Source organism: Sorghum bicolor, chromosome 9 (assembly GCF_000003195.3).
Source record: "Sorghum bicolor cultivar BTx623 chromosome 9, Sorghum_bicolor_NCBIv3, whole genome shotgun sequence".
In the NCBI taxonomy this organism is placed as follows: Eukaryota; Viridiplantae; Streptophyta; class Magnoliopsida; order Poales; family Poaceae; genus Sorghum; species Sorghum bicolor.
The window spans coordinates 48,690,627-48,710,359 of record NC_012878.2 but is presented as its reverse complement, the minus strand read 5'-3'; the positions used below and the strand labels follow the sequence as shown (position 1 = coordinate 48,710,359).

The window sequence follows — 19,733 nt, the reverse complement described above, 5'->3', positions numbered from 1 at the left end:
GCTAATTTTGATTAATTTTTAGCTAGCCAGCAATTGGCTTCATCAAAATAGGCCATTATTTGAAGCGCAGTAGGTGTTGACTGTCCCTGAAGTTTGCCTTAATGATCTCTTGCTCCTTGCTGATGTTATCAATGTGACCCTACATCTTGTAGGTCAACCAAAGCACATTGTGAATTAGAACTGCATGAGGGATTATCATAAGACATTTCTGCAGATCGAATTCCCTTGGGGTGTGGTGAAAAAGAACCTCTAGTTCTGTATCTGCATTATCGAGTTGGAGGCGAATAGGAGACAGAGCAGAGCTCAGGAATCTGTTTGAGGGCAGCAGCAGTAATAATCTTGGTGATCAAATGGACTGGCTTTTGATTTGCCATCAGTTTATGCACATAAGTTAGCAAGCATTCTGGCTTCTTATCTCCTGTACTGTGCTAGTTGCGCTTCTAATTATGCGCTCTCTCTTTTTTCAAGAAAAGGTGTGAAATAAAATATACAACTGAGCACATGATTTGCAATCATCTCCACTATTCCAGCTTCCGGTCAGAGAATTTGCTTACCTGTCTGTGTTTGTGGTCAATCACGCGGTGTTTCTCATCAGCAACATCTGCTGAAAAATGCTGTGCCTTTGTACACTTTCTGCATCCCATTTGCCTTGAACACTACCATTGAGATTTGTGAACATCATGTTCCCCTTCGCACTCGAACAGCAGAAGGTGGCCATGAGGCATGAGCCGTCAGAAACTCTGCCCAGCCACTACCGAAGAACGTAGGATCGATGGCGTTTTCGATCCTAGTGTGCCAAAACCTGAAAACTTGCCTTTGGGTAGGCTTCGTCTTGGGCCATATGATTTAACGCAAACAATGGAGGAATTGGCTGCAACAATGATTTATCATCAGAACAGGCTTTATAGGCAGCATGAGACATTCTCAAGGGAATAATGTGTGCGGCAATTATTGACAGGAGAAGAGTTCCGATGAACTGTGACCTCCGACTTCAGTTTCGGCTCCGGTTCTGCTCCTCTGTTTTTCACTACAAAACATCTCCGGGCTCCGGAGGAATCGGAGTAAAGATGGGGGTAGAGCAGAGCGGGTCGATCCAGAGGATCATTGAACCGACCCAAACAATAGAATTAAATGGTCCCCTAATGTAATCTATAACATTGCAGAGGAGCAATGGATTAGAACCACCCGAAGCAACCGATCGAGCCTGGTACAGCTCACAACAGCTTCATGAGCTGTTGTGAGCTATTTTTTTTGCCAAACACTTATTTTCAAAACAGCTTTATGGTTGAAGCTGTGTTTCCCCTCTTCTCACAAAAACATAAGTTGGATGAAGCTGAAAAAAAGTAGCCTTCTCCCTCATTTCTCTATGAAGTAGTTGGTGAAATTATTTTGCCAAACACTTTTTCTAAAACAGTTTAGCTTCATCTAGAAAGTCACTCATGAAGCTAATTTCTAAAAAAAAAGCTTTACTAATGAAGTTGAGTTGTGCCAAACAAACAAGCCCTTCAGTAATAGGAACATGCGAGCTGCTGTTGTGTAAGCGCAGGCAAGTTGAAAGCCCTGGGACGCGAAGCTGCGCTGTGACCGTGCGACAGTATGTTGTTCGTGAAGCGGCGACAGAACATGCTGGTGACGAGCCCGAGCGTGCTGCCGTTTGTCATAAAGGCTATGCCTCGACGCACTGCCTCATCGAGTTGATCCAAAGTGGAGCGATATGTCTATTGGGCCCTATTGGTTCAACAAGTAATAAAAAGAGAGCATCCGGTGCTCCTACGCTAATCAAATGGATTTTTGGGTTAGTTTGGTTTGCTCCGTGGAGCAACCACCCCCCCATCTTGGAATCAGAGGAAGCGGCTCCAAACAAGCTTTAAAGATGGTTTTAATGGGCTGCACGTGGATGACATACCCTAGGACCTTGTTTAGTTTCAAAATATTTTGGGCAAAATGTAAAATTTTTTGCTATTTTGCATTTTGGAAGTAAACATGTCTAAAATATTTTGGTCCTAAACTTTTTGCAAAATTAAATAGCGACATAGGCTGCCTAAGGCCTTGTTTACTTCCCAAAAAATTTTGCAAAATTTTTCAGATTCTCCGTCACATCGAATCTTTAGACGCATGCATGGAGTATTAAATATAGACGAAAATAAAAACTAATTACATAGTTTGGTCGGAATTGATGAGATGAATCTTTTGAGCCTAGTTAGTCTATGATTGGACAATATTTGTCACAAACAAACGAAAGTGCTACAGTACCTGTTTTGCAAAATTTTTTAGAACTAAACAAGGCCTAACAAGAGTATACTTTGTAGCGAGTACTTTCTCTACCCACAAATAAATGCATATCTTATTTTTTAAAGTGTTTTTTTTAAATTTAACTAAAAATATATCAAATAATATCAATATTTGTATCTGCAAATAAGTACATTATAAAAATATATTTTATGCTCCACCTAATTATATATATTACATATGACAAATCTCTACAACTAAAACACAGCAAACACAATCGTTCACACCACTCCCTTCCCCTCGCTCTCGCACCAGAAATCGCCATGCACTCCCTCGCCCAAATCGTGCCTCCGACTCCCCTGCCTCCTCGACCCCACGCACCTGCCCGACCCGTTCTGACCTCACGAGTCGCGAGTCCCCATGACCTTCGCCGAACCCTTGCCGTCGAGCGCCCTGACACGGCGACGACGCGCTCAACCGCGGCCAAGGGCGCCGCCACCGTCGGTTCCTCCATGACGTCTGCCTGCGGGTTCGAACCACCTCCGCCGGAATAGGGCAACAAGGAGACGACAACATCGCCGTCGCGCCGCCCCACCCTATGCCCCTGTCCCGGCCATCGCGTGGTGTCACAGCTCCGGCGCTCCGTGCCTCCGCAGGACCATGGCGGGCCGCCGCCTACTCAGCCTTGGGAATCCATCTGGTATGTCGATCTATATCCCCGCCTGTCTCTATCCCCGTGGCTCTCCCATCTTGGAGAATCCATGTAGTCACAGCTCCGGCGCTCCGTGCCTCCGCAGGACCATGGCGGGCCGCTGCCTACTCAGCCTTGGGAATGCATCTGGTATGTCGATCTATATCCCCGCCTGTCTCTATCCCCGTGGCTCTCCCATCTTGGAGAATCCATGTACGGGGATAGGTGGATCCCGATTCCCGACCGCGAGCGAAATGAAGAGCGCACCGGCGAAGAAGAGCACCTTGTTGCGGCTGAGGTGCCAGCCAGCTAGCCCCATGGGGACGAAGAGCACGACGCACGCCGCAACCACGCCCGCCTGCGCCGTGGCTGAAACTACCGGCCAGCTGGCCAACCTAGCGGCCGCCTGTGCTTCACCCGTAAGCGCGCGCTCGAGCGGCGAAGGTGCCACCAGATGCAGGGCGCGGGTCGCCTCGGTTGGTCGTGTTGGTGCCTGCAAGTTGAGTTCTCTTTCAGATTTGAACTCGAGATTGTCACTTCCATTTATGTAGTGTGTTCAACCTAATGAGAAAAAAACATATTGATGGCGAGTCAGCTTCGCCAGTCGCCACATGCTCAATCAGATCGATGCTGCTATTGTCGAGCATCACAGGCTATAGCCCTCTGTCAAATTTTGACTCAATCGGATCGATGTTACTAATATTATGTCGAGCATCACAGGTTACAGGCCTCAGTCAAATTTTGACTCACGCATTGCACTTGTAAATTAAGAAATTCTGCCAGCTAAACTATGGACTAAACAATTCACTGAATAGTTGCAGAGGCATGGGAGGACGTTGTAAACATTGCCTTGAGGTCCAGTGAAATGTTTGGTGCTACTGAAGGCTCAGAGGATCATGAGATGGAGAGTTCTGCACATGAACAATTGGCAGAGGATGACACTGAGTAATAACTCTATGACTCACTGTTGATTAATTGTTTAGTATTTATTGTGTTTACTAATATTCAGTATGCTTCAAAAGTACCAAGTTTGGAGTTTAGATAAACACATTTGTTGCTGATAGTACAAAAGAAATTAATCAGTTAGCCGCTGTTGTTGGAATTTGAAACTGAATGCCTGAAGGTGTTTTTGTCAAACTTTGAAGCTCAATTTAAATGGATTTCACCTATAAGGTAATATATAAATTTGGGGTTGTTCGCAAGTGTAGTGTATGCGCTGACGAAAAACATGATTATTTGTTGCAATGGTACAGTAACTGGACACTAAATACTTTATCAAAGTAGCTCTGTCAGTACCTCTGAAACTGAGAGTTAAACTTCATGAACTGAATCTGAATCTGGACTCGAGTTTCAGGTAAACTGATCTGGGTGATCTCTGTCTATTTTGTAATTATGCACTTGAATGATCCTGTTTTGCCTTTTCTTTTTGGTTTGCACAGACTTATTAGGAACGAACCAATTGAGTCATGCCCTTTAGCAATGAAGTATATGTTTTTTATTTTCTTTGAATTGTAGTACTGCTTCCGCTAAATCTGCTAAAAACAAAACAACAGAGCACCCACTAAATTTGCTAAAAACAAAGCTGGGAGTTCAGTCATTCTATTTCAATTTAATCCCATAGGTATAGTCATATTCTCCTTAAATTGCTATCAAAATAGTCTAGGCCCTTTGTGGAGGCTACTGCCAGATCTGTTTATCCCTGGTTTATTTTTTTTTGTATTTTTTTCTAAATCTGTCCTCTTTTATCGTGATTCTATTCCGATCATCATCTGTTACTATCCAACTCCTACGACTACTACTATGATGTGTCCTTGTGACAATCACAATAAATGAGCTGCTACTTCACTCAAAAATCATGTGAATGACTCTGAACCACGATCAAAGAGGGTTTATTTCTCTTGATTGGTGATGATTTGCTTCACTTAGTCCTTGTTTAGTTCTTCACCCAAAAAAACTTTTTATCCATCACATCAAATCTTTGGACATATGTATGGAGCATTAAATGTAGACGAAAACGAAAACTAATTGCACAGTTTGGTTGTAAATCGCGAGATGGATCTTTTAAGCCTAATTAGCCCATAAGTAGCCATAGCTGCTACAGTAGCCCACATGTGCTAATGCCGGATTAATTAGGTTTAATAAATTCGTCTCACACTTTCCAGGCAAGTTATGTAATTTGTTTTTTTATTAGTCTATGTTTAGTACTTTAAATATGTGCCGACATATTTGATGTGACACACAAAAACTTTTCGTCTTGAAACTAAACAAGGCCTCATTGATAAATACTTGCCTAATTGCTATGCTACACAGGTTTTTGTCCTTTCAACTTTGAGTTTTGAGTTAGCATTTGATCTTTCATTTTTCTCAAATTTAGTGAAAGGATGGAATTTGGGCCACCACTTCGGTTTACATCCAAGGCTGTGGTGTCAACTCACGTGTCCACGCCAAACAACGTCAAAGACTCTCGTGCCAAGAAACACCCTACAGTCCCAAGGTGAGACTCCCATATCCCTCGGATTTGAATAGGAAGGCCCCTGTAGGTTGTGAGCATTGGTTCTGTGAGGTTTGATTTGGTTGCAATGAATCAAATTAAAGGGTTGTACTAGGTTTAAATGCCATGTACATAAAATTATCGGCTACATGTAGATAGCTGTTAATTTGATTTCTATTTATAACTATGTATTTGCAATATAGTTACTCTGTGCTGAATTAATAAAAAATAATCAGTATTCTTTTAGCTAAGCACATGCCCTTATGTAATAGTAGGATCCATTCATTACATCGACACACTAGCTTGGTAATGCCTTTAAGTGACTCAAAATTGATAGTGGTTTTGATGCAAAGTCGGGCCAATATGAATAGAGGAGCATGATTAAAGTTCTGCCTTGGTCTCTAACCTATATGGTTGAATATAAGAGCAAGATAGTAAAGCATGTTGTAATACCTGTTTTTTTCTAAATAATAAATTGTTGGTGTAAACTACTAAGATGTATCTATTGAGATTTTTTTCTTTGCAATTCTTTTGTGACGATACTTTTTCTTTTCTTATGCAAAGGATCGTTTTCCATTAGCCATTTTTATGAACCGTGTTTGTTTTCACAAATTACTTTTATTGTCATTTGCAGGCTGTTTTTGGTTTACTAGCAGATGATAGGCAAATTATTTCAAGAACCAAATCATAAGCTATCAGTTCTGAAAGGTAAGCACATAGTCTTTTAGATCATGTGATGCAAGATCTTTTATATGATTATGTTCTAAAATTAACTATGATTTCAACTGTTGGCAGTTGGCGTGATGCCTGGGGATGAGACGCTAATATATTGCAATTTATTGTCCGTCTTTGCCATCATACAAGATCTTGACAATTTTCAGTTTGCCATTCGTAGTACAATTCATTCTAAATTGTAAAATTTTTGGTATTTGCACACGAGTCCATGGTTATGGGTTATGATACGTGATTTTTCTCTTGGTTACCCTGCAAATTGTGAAATTATTTGATGGTCTAATGTAATTCAACAATGAGCCAGAAAGGTAGATTTAGATGTAATGTTACAGCTTGATAGAAAGATGAATAGAATTATCTCGTATTGACAAAGGATATATTCACAAAGAATATTATATATGAAGAGGTTCAAACTCCATAAATAAGGTAATATCTTATATTGATATATATATTCTTTTAAGATAGTCAATAATACTTTAGCTTTTAATATTAACAATCCGCTTATATACAGGATACTTCCAACACATCTAGGAGAACTGCAAGTGACTACATGATTGCCGTTGCCTGCCACGTCAATACCTTTATGATGTTGTTAAGAAGATATGCTATTATGTTTATCAGATGTACACTCGGGATAAAATTAATCTCTTAGTTTCGCCCAATGGTCTCCCTGCTTCTATGTACACACATCTACAATTTTATTTGTTTTTGTTGTTGATTCGCTCGTGCAATATGATATTTTGGACATCACCTTTGCAATGTCTTTTTGGGATAACAGTATAATACATATTCATACTTATATTATCGTAGTATTAATTTTTCCAGTTGCAATGCACGGGCATTTACCTAGTATTAGTATATTTATATATATATTTGATCAATCTTAAAAAAAATTAATTTTTTGAAAAACGAGATATGTAATTATTAAGTTAAAAAAAACTCACGCCCGACGCATCCTACTCGGCTGCTCCTCCACACATTTCCACGAGACCGTGACTTAAAGTTGAGCAACGGGCCAGCCCAGCCCGGCATTGCACGGGCTCGTATGGCCTGCGTGCCACCGGACCGTGCCTCGTTAGGCCACCGTGCCTGCCTGACGGCCTAGGCACAACACGTGAGCCAAATTTCGGGTCGGCCCAGACCGAAGAGCATGAGACCCAATAGTCTATCGGACTGGTCCATGGTTCGCTATATGAAAACACCAGATTTAATACAGAATTTAACAAAGCATAAGTATAATCACATTCAAGTCACATACTTTAATACTTCACAATTCACATAACACAATATACTCTCTCCGTCTCAAAAAAACCGTTGTTATTGACTTTTCCAACATCTTGTTTGACCATGAGTCTTATTAGAACTTTTTATATAAATATCATCTATTTTGATATGACTTATTTGATCATTAGAGGTACTTTAATAATGATTTATATATTTTAGAATTTGTACAAAAATTTTGAATAAGACGAGCGGTCAAACATGATTGGTCAAAGTCAACAACAACGGTCTTTTTGAGAGAGATGCAAAAACCACAAGTTTCACAAGTTAGAGAACTTGGTATATACCAGACCAGCATTGTGTCTACTGTTAAAAAGGGGTCGGATCGTGCTGCCCAGCAGGCCGAGAGGTTGATCCAAGCACAACATGCTACGTGCTTCGGACTGGCACAAGCGCGTTTGGGATCACCATGCTTTAGACCGTGTATTTGACCTGCGGCCTGCATTGCTCAACTTTACCGTGACTCTACCTCCTTCCTAGGGATGAAAACGGATCGGATACTGACGGATATCACCGATATCATATTTGTTTTCGTATTTTTATTCGGATTCAGATTCGAACACAGATAATATCAATTATATCGAATAAGATACGATTGGATATCGACATCATAAATATATGATTTAAGTATTTAAATACAAATACGGTATCAGATGTTAAATATTTAGACTCACATACGACACATCTAAACCTCTCTAACAAATTCGTTGTCGAATACGGTTCGAAAATGTCCCTACTGTTTTCATCGCTGCTCCTTCCTGCTTCCTCCGCGCGACGAGGGACGTGGCACCGCGCGACAAGTGACGACGCCGCCCCAGCCCCAGCCTGACTCCCCAGGACCTAGATCTCCGTCTCCGCGCCCCCCAAGCAGTTCCTGGCCGCCCGCCTCCGTCTCGGCTTCTCCAGTCGCGCCGGCGCGCCTCCCAGCCCGGCGCTACCGTCTGTAGTCACGCCGGCGCGCCCCCAGCCCCGCGCCGTCCGCTCTCTAGCCCGGCCGGCGACAAGCCTGGTGAGAACTTAGAACTCTCTCCCCCTCCATTCTCTTCTATCTACAGGTAGGCGAAAACAAGCACAAGTTTATCTGACCTGACATTGGGATTTGACACAAGAGAACTAGAGAAGAGGGACTAGTTGCTTACAGAGTTATTTGGTTAACGGGAACAAGAAAAAAATAATACCATGATAATTCAAATATAACACTACCTCATTATGCATGCAAAAACTAAAATAACAAAATGTAAACGTCGAAATTTGACCCTATTCATTGCATTTTTTGGATATCACGACGAATGGACCGGGTAGACAATACACTGCACCTAAAGCACGCATCCCATCGAAAAAAAACTAGCAACTATATATTGCACAAACATTCCAAATAAAAAATGAAAACCTAAAACTCAAATGCCATGAAATGAGTGTTACTGTGTTAGTCAGATTTATCTTGACTCCAATAACGATAATCACTTCCCCAGTCAACACCTAGCTCCAGGATGTTGCCAACTGCCAAAGAAGGACGACAATGGTAGCCTGGTAGGGGCATACCCTAGTAGGTTTCACTGTGGTAGGAACAAAGCAAAGAGAGAGAGAGAGAGAGAGAGATGGAGGAAGAGGGGCGGGCTGCGGGACCTGTATCAGGCTTCTCACGCCGGGGGTGGGGGGTGTGCAAGGAAAGAGAGAGATGGAAGAAGAGGGGCGGGCCACGGGACCTGTATCAGACTAATGGGTCTGCTCCTATACTCATATCTTGATATCCCCTCTAGTGTATTTGTGAATTGTGACCTAATTATTATCAATGATATGGATATAATTACTTAATTAGTGTTTCTATCAAACTTATATTATGACATGAGACATGTACGTGTTGATTCATATATTAGGCAAATGCCCCCAATTTATTGCTGTGAGCTTCACCAAGATTTATCTGAACACCTTTATTTGAAACAAATTTTGTATTAATGTTTTTTTTGTGTGTTCTTGAGCTGCCATCTACCTGGTTCGTCATTGTGATTTTGCAAAGTAAAGATAAATTGAACAGCCTTTTTTTTTTGAGTTAACTGTCCAGCATGTGTGCTTTCTGAACACATGCTGGAACCGCAAACGAAATATGTATATTCTAACTGCATATAAAGGAAAAAAAACTCAAGTGCTGTTCCATAGGGACATGCAATGCATGCAAGCATCATTTTATAACTTTGATTGCTAATATGTGAATACTGTTTTAGGCATTGACTAGTAATATTTTGGTCGACACCAGCGTCTCTTTTTAGCAGCATTTGTATGTAATTGTAATTTTTTCCAGCTAGATTTTAAATCAGAACTATTTAGCATGTTTGCAACATTTGTTTTCTGAATTGGACCATTTGTTCAACCATTTAACCTAACAGCAGTGCATTTTTGACTCAATATGTGTGCATGGACTATATGCAAATTAGTGTGAACAAAATGTGCAGGTGAAACAGAATAACAGCTTATTAGGATATCTTACGTCTTCATGCGAACTATAACACGAATTGGTATCAACAAAATGTGTAGGTCAAACAGATTGTTAGGATACCTTGCGTAGTTACTTCTTTTGGGATCCATCTCTTGTTGGAATGCTTCTACATAGTTATTCTATGTTAGCATACTTTTGGGCTGCCTTTTGTGTCGACGTCAACAAATTTGTAAAAGGGAAATAAAACCAGAAAGCTTCATAACACTCATGTGCAAGAAAATACAAATTTGAGCATCTTCTCAGAACAAAAGAAGGCAGACACATGCAATCGTTGTTTGCTAGGAACTCACATATGCACCTTGGTCCATGTATGCACATACTTAGAATGACACAACATGCATCAACCCAGCAAACTGTGCTTTTTGTTTGATACAAAAGCCACCAACCTACCACGGAAGCATGATCTATTTCTCATAGAATCTCTCTTTTGTTTGGAGCCAACCTGCTGGGTGAGCATTTTCAGGGCTTTCTCCTTATTATGTTGATCAAGTGCATCCTGTTTGGATCAGGGAAAATCCTGGAGCAGAGCCCTGCTGAACACCCTAATAGCTGAAATAATGGCAGGGCAGTGTAAATTAATTTGCTGCTTTTTAATTAGAAATCTGATTTGAATTTTATCTTGATATTCACATGACTGTAAGGGGTGTTCGGCTACAGGAAGAAGCAGCTGCTGCTGCCACTACAGTGTTTTGGACTGTGTAGAAAAAGCCACAGCTGCAGCAGCTGCTGCTTCTCTCTGCAGCTGAACACCCCAGTTGGTAGAACAGGCTCTAGTTCGCGTCTTGCAGTTCCTTTTCTTATTATTTTTAAAAAATGGGTGTATTATTGTCATAAAGTTACAAGTGTTTATGGTATTTGTACAGGTCCAACCCATTTAAAGGCAACTGAAAGGCCAAAAGCCCAAAACAGATTGATTAAGGTGCCACCACCAAACAAAACCAAGCTTGCAATGGAACCTTCCTCAAGCAATGGTAGCAATGTGCCACTTCCTGCATCCCAACACCCTCTACATGCAACAGATGCAGATGAGGAGGACGAGAGTGTAGAGAATCACCACACAGCCAATGTGGGTGGGGAGCCTTTCATATATAGTGCCAATTAGGCATACATGGAAGGTACAAATACAGCAGGTTATCACCTGTACATGGAAACTAGGCTATACTTAGCAACTAGCTAATCTAGGGGATCTCTCTAATTGATCCTGATATATACATATCCTAATAGAGAGTGTGAAGCAGCTTAACGAGTGTGCCACAATATATCTATCTCTCCGGGTACTGTCTCTCCTTTCCTCACTACAGGGCCTTTCCAAGCACAAGTCAGTGAAGTCACTTGTTTCCTTCAATACCAATCTTAGGCCTCTCAGATTTGGATCTCATCATTATTGTTTGCAGGACTACCTCATCGAGTCAAACCGCAACTGGAAGGTCTGCCAAGCACGTAGGTCTTCTTATTCGCAATATCTTTTCTAACAAGTTTTATTAGTTCCCAGATGAGATTGGAATTGTATACTAGCAAAGGAAATTCAAATGCTTCGAACAAAGTTGCTTTTAGTTGATTGATATTTGCAAGTTGTGTTAGTCTATTGAGAACTGAGTTCAGAGGGCAATTGTTTTAGTTATAGGATAGGATTTATTTGACTAATTTGGCTAAGCTAGGGGTTAGAGAGTGACCAACCAGTGTATTCCAGGCCAATGGGACTCATATACAAGGTTACATAAGGTCCTCCAAGTAGAGAAAAAATACATAACACCTATACATCCTAACACTCCCCCCCTCTTAAAACTCATGGTGGATCTACAACACTGAGTTTGGACAGTACGAATCTATGTTGAGCCCGGGTCTGTGCCTTGGTGAAGAAATCAGCTAACTGAACCTCTGAAGGCACATGGTGGAGCGTCACAACCTAATCATGCACCTGCGATCTCATGTAGGAAGCATCAACGCCAATGTGTTTGGTGAGCTCATGCTTGACCGGGTCCCAAGCACTGATCGCACTGGTGCTGTCAGAAGAGACAGGAGTGGGTGCAGTGGCAGGCACACCAAAAACCTCAAGAAGCAATCGTAGCCAAGTCACCTCCGCAGTCACAGCGGCCATAGCACATAGCTCAGCCTCAGCCCTCAAGCGGGAACTTCCGTCAGTTTGCGTTGGAACTGTCAGAGCCCAAACTTCGAAACTTCTGACAGATGCCTATTCACCCCATCCTTTCAATTAGTCACAATCTAATTTCTGAATACCTGATTGGTGATGGCCGATGAGTGATCCTGTATGGTCGTCCGCTGTGACACCATTTGCTCATGGGGGTGGGGGCCGTCCCTCGTTGTGTGCATAAGAGCGTCATCGGCATGTCGTGGCTTTGCGGTGTCATGAAGCGACGTCTGGCAATTGGGCTGGTCGATAGGTCGCGGTGTCGGTGATGGGAATAACCAAGCCGAATATCGAAATATGAAGGGATGACAAGCTAATTCCTAATTAGTGGACTTTGTTAAGTGTATGAGCCTTTAAATTTTCATTTGAATGGGCCATATACTAAGTACTATATACATACATATATTCATGGGCCCCTGACCGTCGCACTTGCTGTCTACCCCCTTAAGACGACCCTGCACTCAATACATGTGTGCCAGGACTCGGGGTGGATAGTGGTGGAATTTTAATTTCTATATCGAGCTTTAGTGTGTATTTTCGCCAATTGTTATCTATGGGTGTGATTGGTTGGTTACGCCAGTCAGGCCTTGGGATGCAGGTGCATGTTTGATTGCTGGCCCGGAGGCCTGGCTGCGCCCGTGGGCTGCAACAGCTCGTGTTTGATTTCCTGGGCCCACACTGAGCCTAGCCCACCAGGTGCAAAACTCACTCTCTCTCTTGGCTCCCGAGAAATGCAATCCAAGTCCGTCTCCTAGTGGCTTGGCTGGCTTCGGCGCTGAAGCACTCGCTCGAGTCACCTCCCACCCACCGAAACTTTCCTTGTGACGGGATCTTTTTATGCTCTCTTGGAACCGACAACTTACTTCATGCTATTACTAACACTTATGACTGAGCCACACTTGCTTTTCAAAAGAAATTGAAACTCTCATGCCTGAGACTAGCCAATAGAAGAAAGAGCCAAAAGCAAGCCATAGCAGCATCCTTTTTCTTCGCTTTCTTCAACAATGCGAATCTACCTCAGTCCTCATCAGAACTAAAATACAAATTTATAGTATCATCTGGTTCTATTTCCTCACTACAGCAATAAAATGTGAAACCAATATTCATCATGAAACTTCAGACACTGATGGTTGTGAGGGAAGAGAGACGACGTAGGCTGATTCAAAGTGAACAGAAAACCAACAAAAGAATGGAAATTCATTCTTCTAAACAGGAGGTGGTGTGGTGTTCTCGGTGGCATTCATGGTGGTGGTGCGGGAGGTGCGCGTTTCTGGCGTCGCGTTCGTGGTGGCGTGACACCCGGTGGCGGTGCGGGAGCTGCGCGCGGGGGTTGTCGCAGATGGGTACCTGGCTGCGGTTTCCTCAAGGGTGTGGTACCGCAGATCCTGCTGTCCGTGCTCAACTCCGGCGAGGTGCAGCACAGTGTCCCCGCCCGGGACGTCATGGCGGTCGAGCGCAGCGGCGACAGAGGATACGAGACGGTCCTCCCGGGCGGCGGCGGCGGTGATGACGCAGGATGGGTGTGCGAGCGGCGGGAGGCCTGCGAGGATGGCCTGCAGTGTTGCGTTGGTGGGGCTGGCCATCCTCCGCCTGTCCGCAATGGATCCGCGACGTGCTTGTCATCCAGGTCCTCCTCGCATGCCATCCTCCGCCATAAATGAATGACGTTCTGGTCATTCAGGTGGGGCTGACCACTGCGTAGGGCCTCGAGGCGGCACTGTGCTGTCCGCCGGTGACGAGCAGGTGCGGCAGCGGTGGGGCAGGAGCACAAGCAAATGGTGCTAGTGCCGGCGTGCAGCCGCAGCATGTCGTTCAGCTGCTGCTCTCAGCCTAGCATATGTTCGATGAAATGCCAAAGACAAAATGAAGGCAAGTTGTGGGAATAACGTTACCAAGTTCTAAGTGCAAGGTCGTCATATCTTTCTGGCCAGGCCGACAAACCCAATGTGAACTGAGTTTGGCTCTAATGGTCAGTGGCGGAGCACAGCATTAAACAAAGGGAGGGCTAGTTCGAGCAGCCACCTACAGATTTCTCATTTCTTTTGCTCTGACACACAGATTCATATGTTTCTTTTCTTCAATGCTGGCAGCTGACAGGAGCATCAGTTGTAACAGCGCCGGGCAAGGGGGAGCTGAAGCCCAGCACGCCTCCACTATGCTCCGCCACTGCTACTGGTACAGAAGAATCAAACACACGAAGTTGCACCATCAGGGCGGGCTTGAGCTGTCCATAGCCAGGTTAGCCGGCCATGCCAGGCAGGACCATGAAATCAAACACGCCCTATGATTGGTTGCTTCGCTTTCTGGGCCTTGGCTCTACTCATGCAAAAAACGCTCCTCAGCCTGGGTCCCGAGATAAGCTCACTAGAAGCGAGCAATTACCAAATAATAACATTGTTAGTGCATGATAGCGAATATTAATTAATATTAGTATATTTTAGATAATATTAAGAAATAATTAGATAAACTAAGAGCAAACAAAAATGGTTATAAATAATAAATATGGTGATTGTGTTTATTTACTTAATTTATCTCATGCAATATATTCTTACGTGAGCAACCAAATAGCATCTTAACTCAGCCGGGCTAACTATATACAGCTATGCAAGTAATTAAACATGGTAGTATTATTGTAATTAAACATGGTAGTATTGTATATGCTGTCTCCAAATAACATTATTGTGTTTATAGATACGAACCAGGCTGGCCTGTTTGGCTGGTTACCTCGGCCTGCCACACCACAGTTACGGCCGCACCACAGGTTTGGCAACAAAATAGTTCTCCAGACTTTTGGTGTGAAAATGTGACGCAAAACACTATAGACAAGCTTGAGCAATTGTGGCATGCCAAAACTATGGTTATGAACCAAACGCCAGCCAATCGAGTCAACGCGCCAGACTTTACCAAACAGATCTCCGGCCCATACAAATACAGGAGTTCCGGGCCCTCTCAGGCCCTCCCCTTCACATACAGATACAGCCCGTCCATTCGGCCATTCCCCAATCCCCGCATCGCCTCTATCGCCTGTGCCCCCAACTCCACCTCGCCGCCGGCATGACAACAGGGTCGACCCCGGGTTCGCCCCCCTCTCAAGGCTCTCAGGTCTGCACTCCCTCGCACTCCTCACAGATCTCTGGTACCTTGGTTGTGTATTGATATGCGCTATAGCTTTGGCTTCTTCCCCTGCCCCTTCTTGCCCTGCGGCCAGACGGAGTGCATGTTGATGTGGGTGGTTCATTTTGTGCCAGATACGTCATTATCAGGTGTTGATTTTGTTGGATATTGCAGTGGCTCTACTAATCACTTGTTGCATCTGGTTGTTTTGTCTCGAAAGGCTTGTGTGCGTGCTAGATCTTACTATAGTATGCATGTCTTCGTGCAATTTTAGTTCCAAAGACATTGGGGACTAGGGTTGGGTCCACACATAGGTTCTTCCGCAAAACTTTTTGATAAAAAGAAAAGTATCATTCTGAAATTGGTTCTAAACCACCCAATGGTTTGCTCTTTGAGTGTATAATCAATTATCTGTTGCTTTCATGTCATGCACTGTTTTTATTAGGTGAATCGATGCAGACATGTTTTACATCTATTGTTACCTTAGTTGCTGGTGTGCTGGTATGCATTTCTTCAGATTTTAGGTGTAAATGTCTAAGGCTATTTGCCAGTAACAGGGAGGAATTCAAGAGGACAAAACAATCATTTGCCGTTCTTAGAAATCCAAGTGGTACTGTTATGCATTTCTTCAGATTTTAGGTGTAAATGTCTAAGGCTATTTGTTGGATAAACTGATGAACACGAGATTGATCTGCCAGAGGGCAGTTTGCCTGCTATGGCCTTTTGATTGTATTGCAAAAAATGATCTCGGTTACAAAACCCTTGCCCAAACTCCAGCTCTTATAGGCTGAGGGCCACCCCTAGGATGAGCATATTCTAGAGTAGATTCCTAGATAACTTGGCTGCCAAGGGTCTTATCTTCTTGACCCCCAAGCAAGCCTATTACAGCCACACAAGGAGAAACAACTAAAAACAGAGAAAACAAAAACTGCAGTGGGCAATACTTAGGCCCTGCTATACTAGATACATGACCAACTGCTATCACTATTTGCCAGTAACAGGGAGGAATTCAAGACAACAAAGCAATCATTTGCTGTTCTTAGAAATCCAAGTGATACATAGTCTAAATCCATTTAGGCAGGTTTTGAAGATCCATGTGTTCCTGTGACCCGGACACCCAGCCATTGTGGAGATCTTAGTAACTTCGCAGTTCTTAGGATTCCAAGATAATTTATGTTCTATAACTAGCAGTGAGCAGTAGAGTATGAAATAAAAGTAGTGGTGTTAGTTTGCCAAAAGTACCTTTTTTTTAAACTACGCAGAAGACAACAGTATAGGAAATCGCTATGGCTAAATTAGATTGAAAAGTGGATGTTTTAGGCGAATGAGCACAACAGTATAGATAGATTATTGCTACCTTGCTAACAGTATGTCAGTATCTTAGCCACAGATAACTGTTCTGTGGAAGATAAATATGTATTTGCAATATATTCATCATTTGTTTAATACTTCCCTTTGATGTTCTTGAGGTGGGCATGCACCATTTTGTTTGATTGAAGGGGTAACTATGCTGCATGTATTCATATTTTTGTATGGTTGACACAAGGCATACACATTTTGTGCCACTCATGTATAGTTGGGAGATGGAAGAGGAACAACTGAAAGCTTAGGTACTTTATTTAAAAGTTGTTTATGCCATACTCTTAGCCTCTTACACCAATGTTTGTTTGTGAAGCTACTTTAGTCAGGGGCAGATATGGGCCTAGGGCCACTAGGGCTGTGGCCGCCCTCAGAATTTTTTATGGCGTCGACGCAACAGCAAAGGGAAAAGGCCCATACTTCCATTGCTTTCCTTGTCTTAGCCGCCGACCTGCTCTGCGGCAACCCTGTGTTATTGTTGCCTCACCTAGTTTCCTTCACAGTAGTTCGCGACTCGCCCACTTCCCAATCACCATTGCAAAATCAACAAACCCTAGCGACCGTCGCGACAGCACGAGGCACCTAGACCCTCCCCAATCAACAATTCCCCACCCGGCCACCAAGTGCATCCTTGCTCGACGCCAAAGTCCACCTGCATTCTTGGGAGGCATGACCGCTGGCCAGCAACCCAGCGTTGTGGCATGAGGCTTGGGCGGCTGGTGGCAGATGGCTGCAGCAGGGCTCACTGGCTCGGAGCTGCGGCGGGCACACTGCAGCAGCGTGTTGCCGACAACCTTGTACACCTCACACGACAGTAGCTAGATGCTGGATAATTTTAATGTTGTGTGCATTCGATAAGGCAACTAGAAAAGATAAATTCTCGATTTTCCATCCCAAGTTGCATTTTAATGTTGAATTTCGCAATTCAGACATTCTCATGCCAGTTCCCATTATGAATGAATGAGATGTTTTTTTAACAAAAACTGGTACTGTTATTATTCCATATTTTTGGGTATTTCACCCATTACTCAAGATCTGCAATGGGAGTTTATTAATTATATGGTGTGGATTAGAGCGTATGAATGAAATATCATCTAAAATCATGCATTTATGCATTATTTTTATGACAATATAGTTATTTGACCCAATATAGACATCTTACATACTTAGTGAGTGGCCCTAGGCGTGAAAATTGACCAGCTCTGCCACTGACTTTAGTTATATGTTCTAAGTATAATTTGAAAAAATGGTGGAAGAAATTAAGTTGGATCCACTTCCTCTTCTTCTTTTGCCTTTTTTTAACGGAAACATACGCTTCCATTAACAATTGGCTCCAAGCTTGTTGCTGGAGGCCAAATGTTCTACACAGTTCAGTGTCTGACTCATGAACTCTTGTGAGTCAGGGATTAAATTACAAGCACCATAGGCAACTAAGCAGTCAGCCACCAGATTATTGCTTCTAGAGCATACAGAAACTTCACAGTGGTACATGAGCTCCGGTATGTTCCTAAACAAAACACCACGGGGATGTTGATCCACATCACTTGATTTAAGAGCATCTGCCAGTATGGCTGCATCTATCTTCAAAATTACCTTTGTCATGCCAAGATCAGCTGCACGACACAGACCTTTTATTGCATATTTCTTTAGTAGTCCATATTTTCTCCAGCACTTCTTTCCCTGATTGAAATAATTCCTGGCTAAATCTTTTGCCACAGTTACTTGTATGCAATGGAATATTGACTTCTGTGCAACTATATGCAAAAGGTTGCTATAAACACTGTGCAGCATAAGATAGAGTTAAGCTAAAGCCATTTTGTGCAATGGAATATTAGCAAGTTTCATTTCATTGTCCTGTGTTACAGAAATGGTCTACTGTAGAATTATATATTTGTATGGCAGCTTTCATTTTCACTGTGGTTGTTGTGAAGATTTTCCATTATTCTGCTTTGTCATGCAAACATCCCTCTCATATTTGTTCTTTTTGCCACAATCTTTGCTGATTAGAGTTAGATTTTCTTTTGTCTTTAAATAAATAAAGAAAATAACAAAGACCCATTTTATTTGACAGAGAAAGCGGGGTTCTACCGAAGATTCTGTTGGCTTGTATGCAGTGCAATGCCACAAGTGCTACAAATGGAGTACGGTTCCAAAAGAAGAATTTGAGACACTTCGTGAGAACTTCACTAAGGATCCATGGTTCTGCAGCAGACGACCAGACTGCTCTTGTGAAGATGATGCTGACATTGAGTATGACAACAGCCACATCTGGGTTTTTGACAATCCCAACATACCAAAGCCTCCACCAGGGACGGAGAGGCTAGTGATTATGAGGAGTGACTACAGTGAAATGGACCCATATTATGTCATGCCCAATGGGAAGCATGCAAAGTGTGCTGGTGATGTGGATAAGTTTCTGGAGGCAAATCCAGAGTACAAAAACCGCATGTCTGCTTCGGATTTCAGCTTTGCACCACTCAAGGTTGTTGAGGAAACTGTTCCTCGCAACTCAGGCAGGAAGGCTGCCAAGGCCAAGAAGCAGAAGGCAAGGCACAAAAGTGATTGATGCTCTGAACTGTGCCTATGGTTAGGTGACAGTCCGCTCAGGATCATGTCCCATCCAATCTAGTATACTTGTCTATCTGGACTGAAGCTTTTTGGCTCTGCATGCTCTGCTGCAACCGAACCCCTGTGTCTTAATTCCTGGGGAATATCTGAGATGTTTAATAAGTGCTGTAGACCTGCTCTTTTATAATTAGCTGCTTGGACCTTAAGCTGTGCTTCCTTAATTTTTGCTTCAGTTATCCAGTATATGCATTGTGTTCTCGTTTGCTAGCTGCATAGTAGATTAATGTTGTCCAATCCAGGGCATTCCTATTATTACCATTTGATTGCATCTCATATCATCGAGCATTACCTGAGATCTAGACGTAATTGTGTTGAGCATAGTAGCTGCATCTCATTATAGCCATTTGATTGCATCTCATTTCATCGAGCATAGTAGCTGCATTGAGTAACAATATAGAACCAAGAATGTGTGTGTGAAGACTAGTACAGTTTCTTTGACCTGCACTGGTCGCCTTCAAGGCTTCAATCTCGTTGCCTCTGTAGAACCCCTTCCAACCTTATTGGAAATGGCAGTAGGTGTTGGCCGTCCTGAAGTTTGCCTTCAATAATCTCTTGCTCCCAGCTA

At 43.0% G+C, this 19,733-nt stretch overlaps 1 protein-coding gene and 1 long non-coding RNA gene across 10 annotated transcripts; both read left to right on the top strand.

The window, feature by feature from the left end:
• LOC110430326 lies at positions 2,489-6,891 on the top strand. 3 transcript variants are annotated; one of them, XR_002447690.1, is made up of 7 exons: positions 2,489-2,929; positions 3,027-3,640; positions 3,742-3,865; positions 5,295-5,414; positions 6,046-6,119; positions 6,207-6,569; positions 6,655-6,891. It is a non-coding gene; the product is annotated as an uncharacterized LOC110430326 (long non-coding RNA). The 3 variants fall into 3 exon arrangements; XR_002447691.1 differs by having other exon boundaries at positions 3,736-3,865; XR_002447689.1 differs by having other exon boundaries at positions 3,027-3,865.
• LOC8085114 (methyl-CpG-binding domain-containing protein 1) lies at positions 8,174-19,351 on the top strand. Of its 7 annotated transcripts, none has more exons than XM_021447967.1 (6): positions 8,175-8,433; positions 10,782-11,192; positions 11,313-11,358; positions 14,158-14,305; positions 14,759-15,169; positions 18,612-19,351. In XM_021447967.1, the coding sequence occupies exons 5-6, from the start codon at positions 15,122-15,124 to the stop codon at positions 19,104-19,106; spliced, it is 543 nt and encodes a 180-aa protein (XP_021303642.1). In that variant the 5' UTR covers positions 8,175-8,433; positions 10,782-11,192; positions 11,313-11,358; positions 14,158-14,305; positions 14,759-15,121; the 3' UTR covers positions 19,107-19,351. The 7 variants fall into 7 exon arrangements, with proteins under 7 accessions (XP_021303638.1, XP_021303642.1, XP_021303639.1 ...); XM_021447964.1 differs by having other exon boundaries at positions 10,782-11,236; XM_021447963.1 differs by lacking the exons at positions 14,158-14,305; positions 14,759-15,169 and having other exon boundaries at positions 8,174-8,433; positions 10,782-11,033; positions 11,143-11,236.

Excerpts from the sequence above, each read along its gene's own strand:
- LOC8085114 (XM_021447963.1), top strand. Across the intron at positions 11,237-11,312 it reads CAGGGCCTTTCCAAGCACAA|GACTACCTCATCGAGTCAAA; the intron begins GTCAGTGAAGTC and ends TATTGTTTGCAG. Across the intron at positions 11,359-18,611 it reads CTGGAAGGTCTGCCAAGCAC|AGAAAGCGGGGTTCTACCGA; the intron begins GTAGGTCTTCTT and ends TTTATTTGACAG.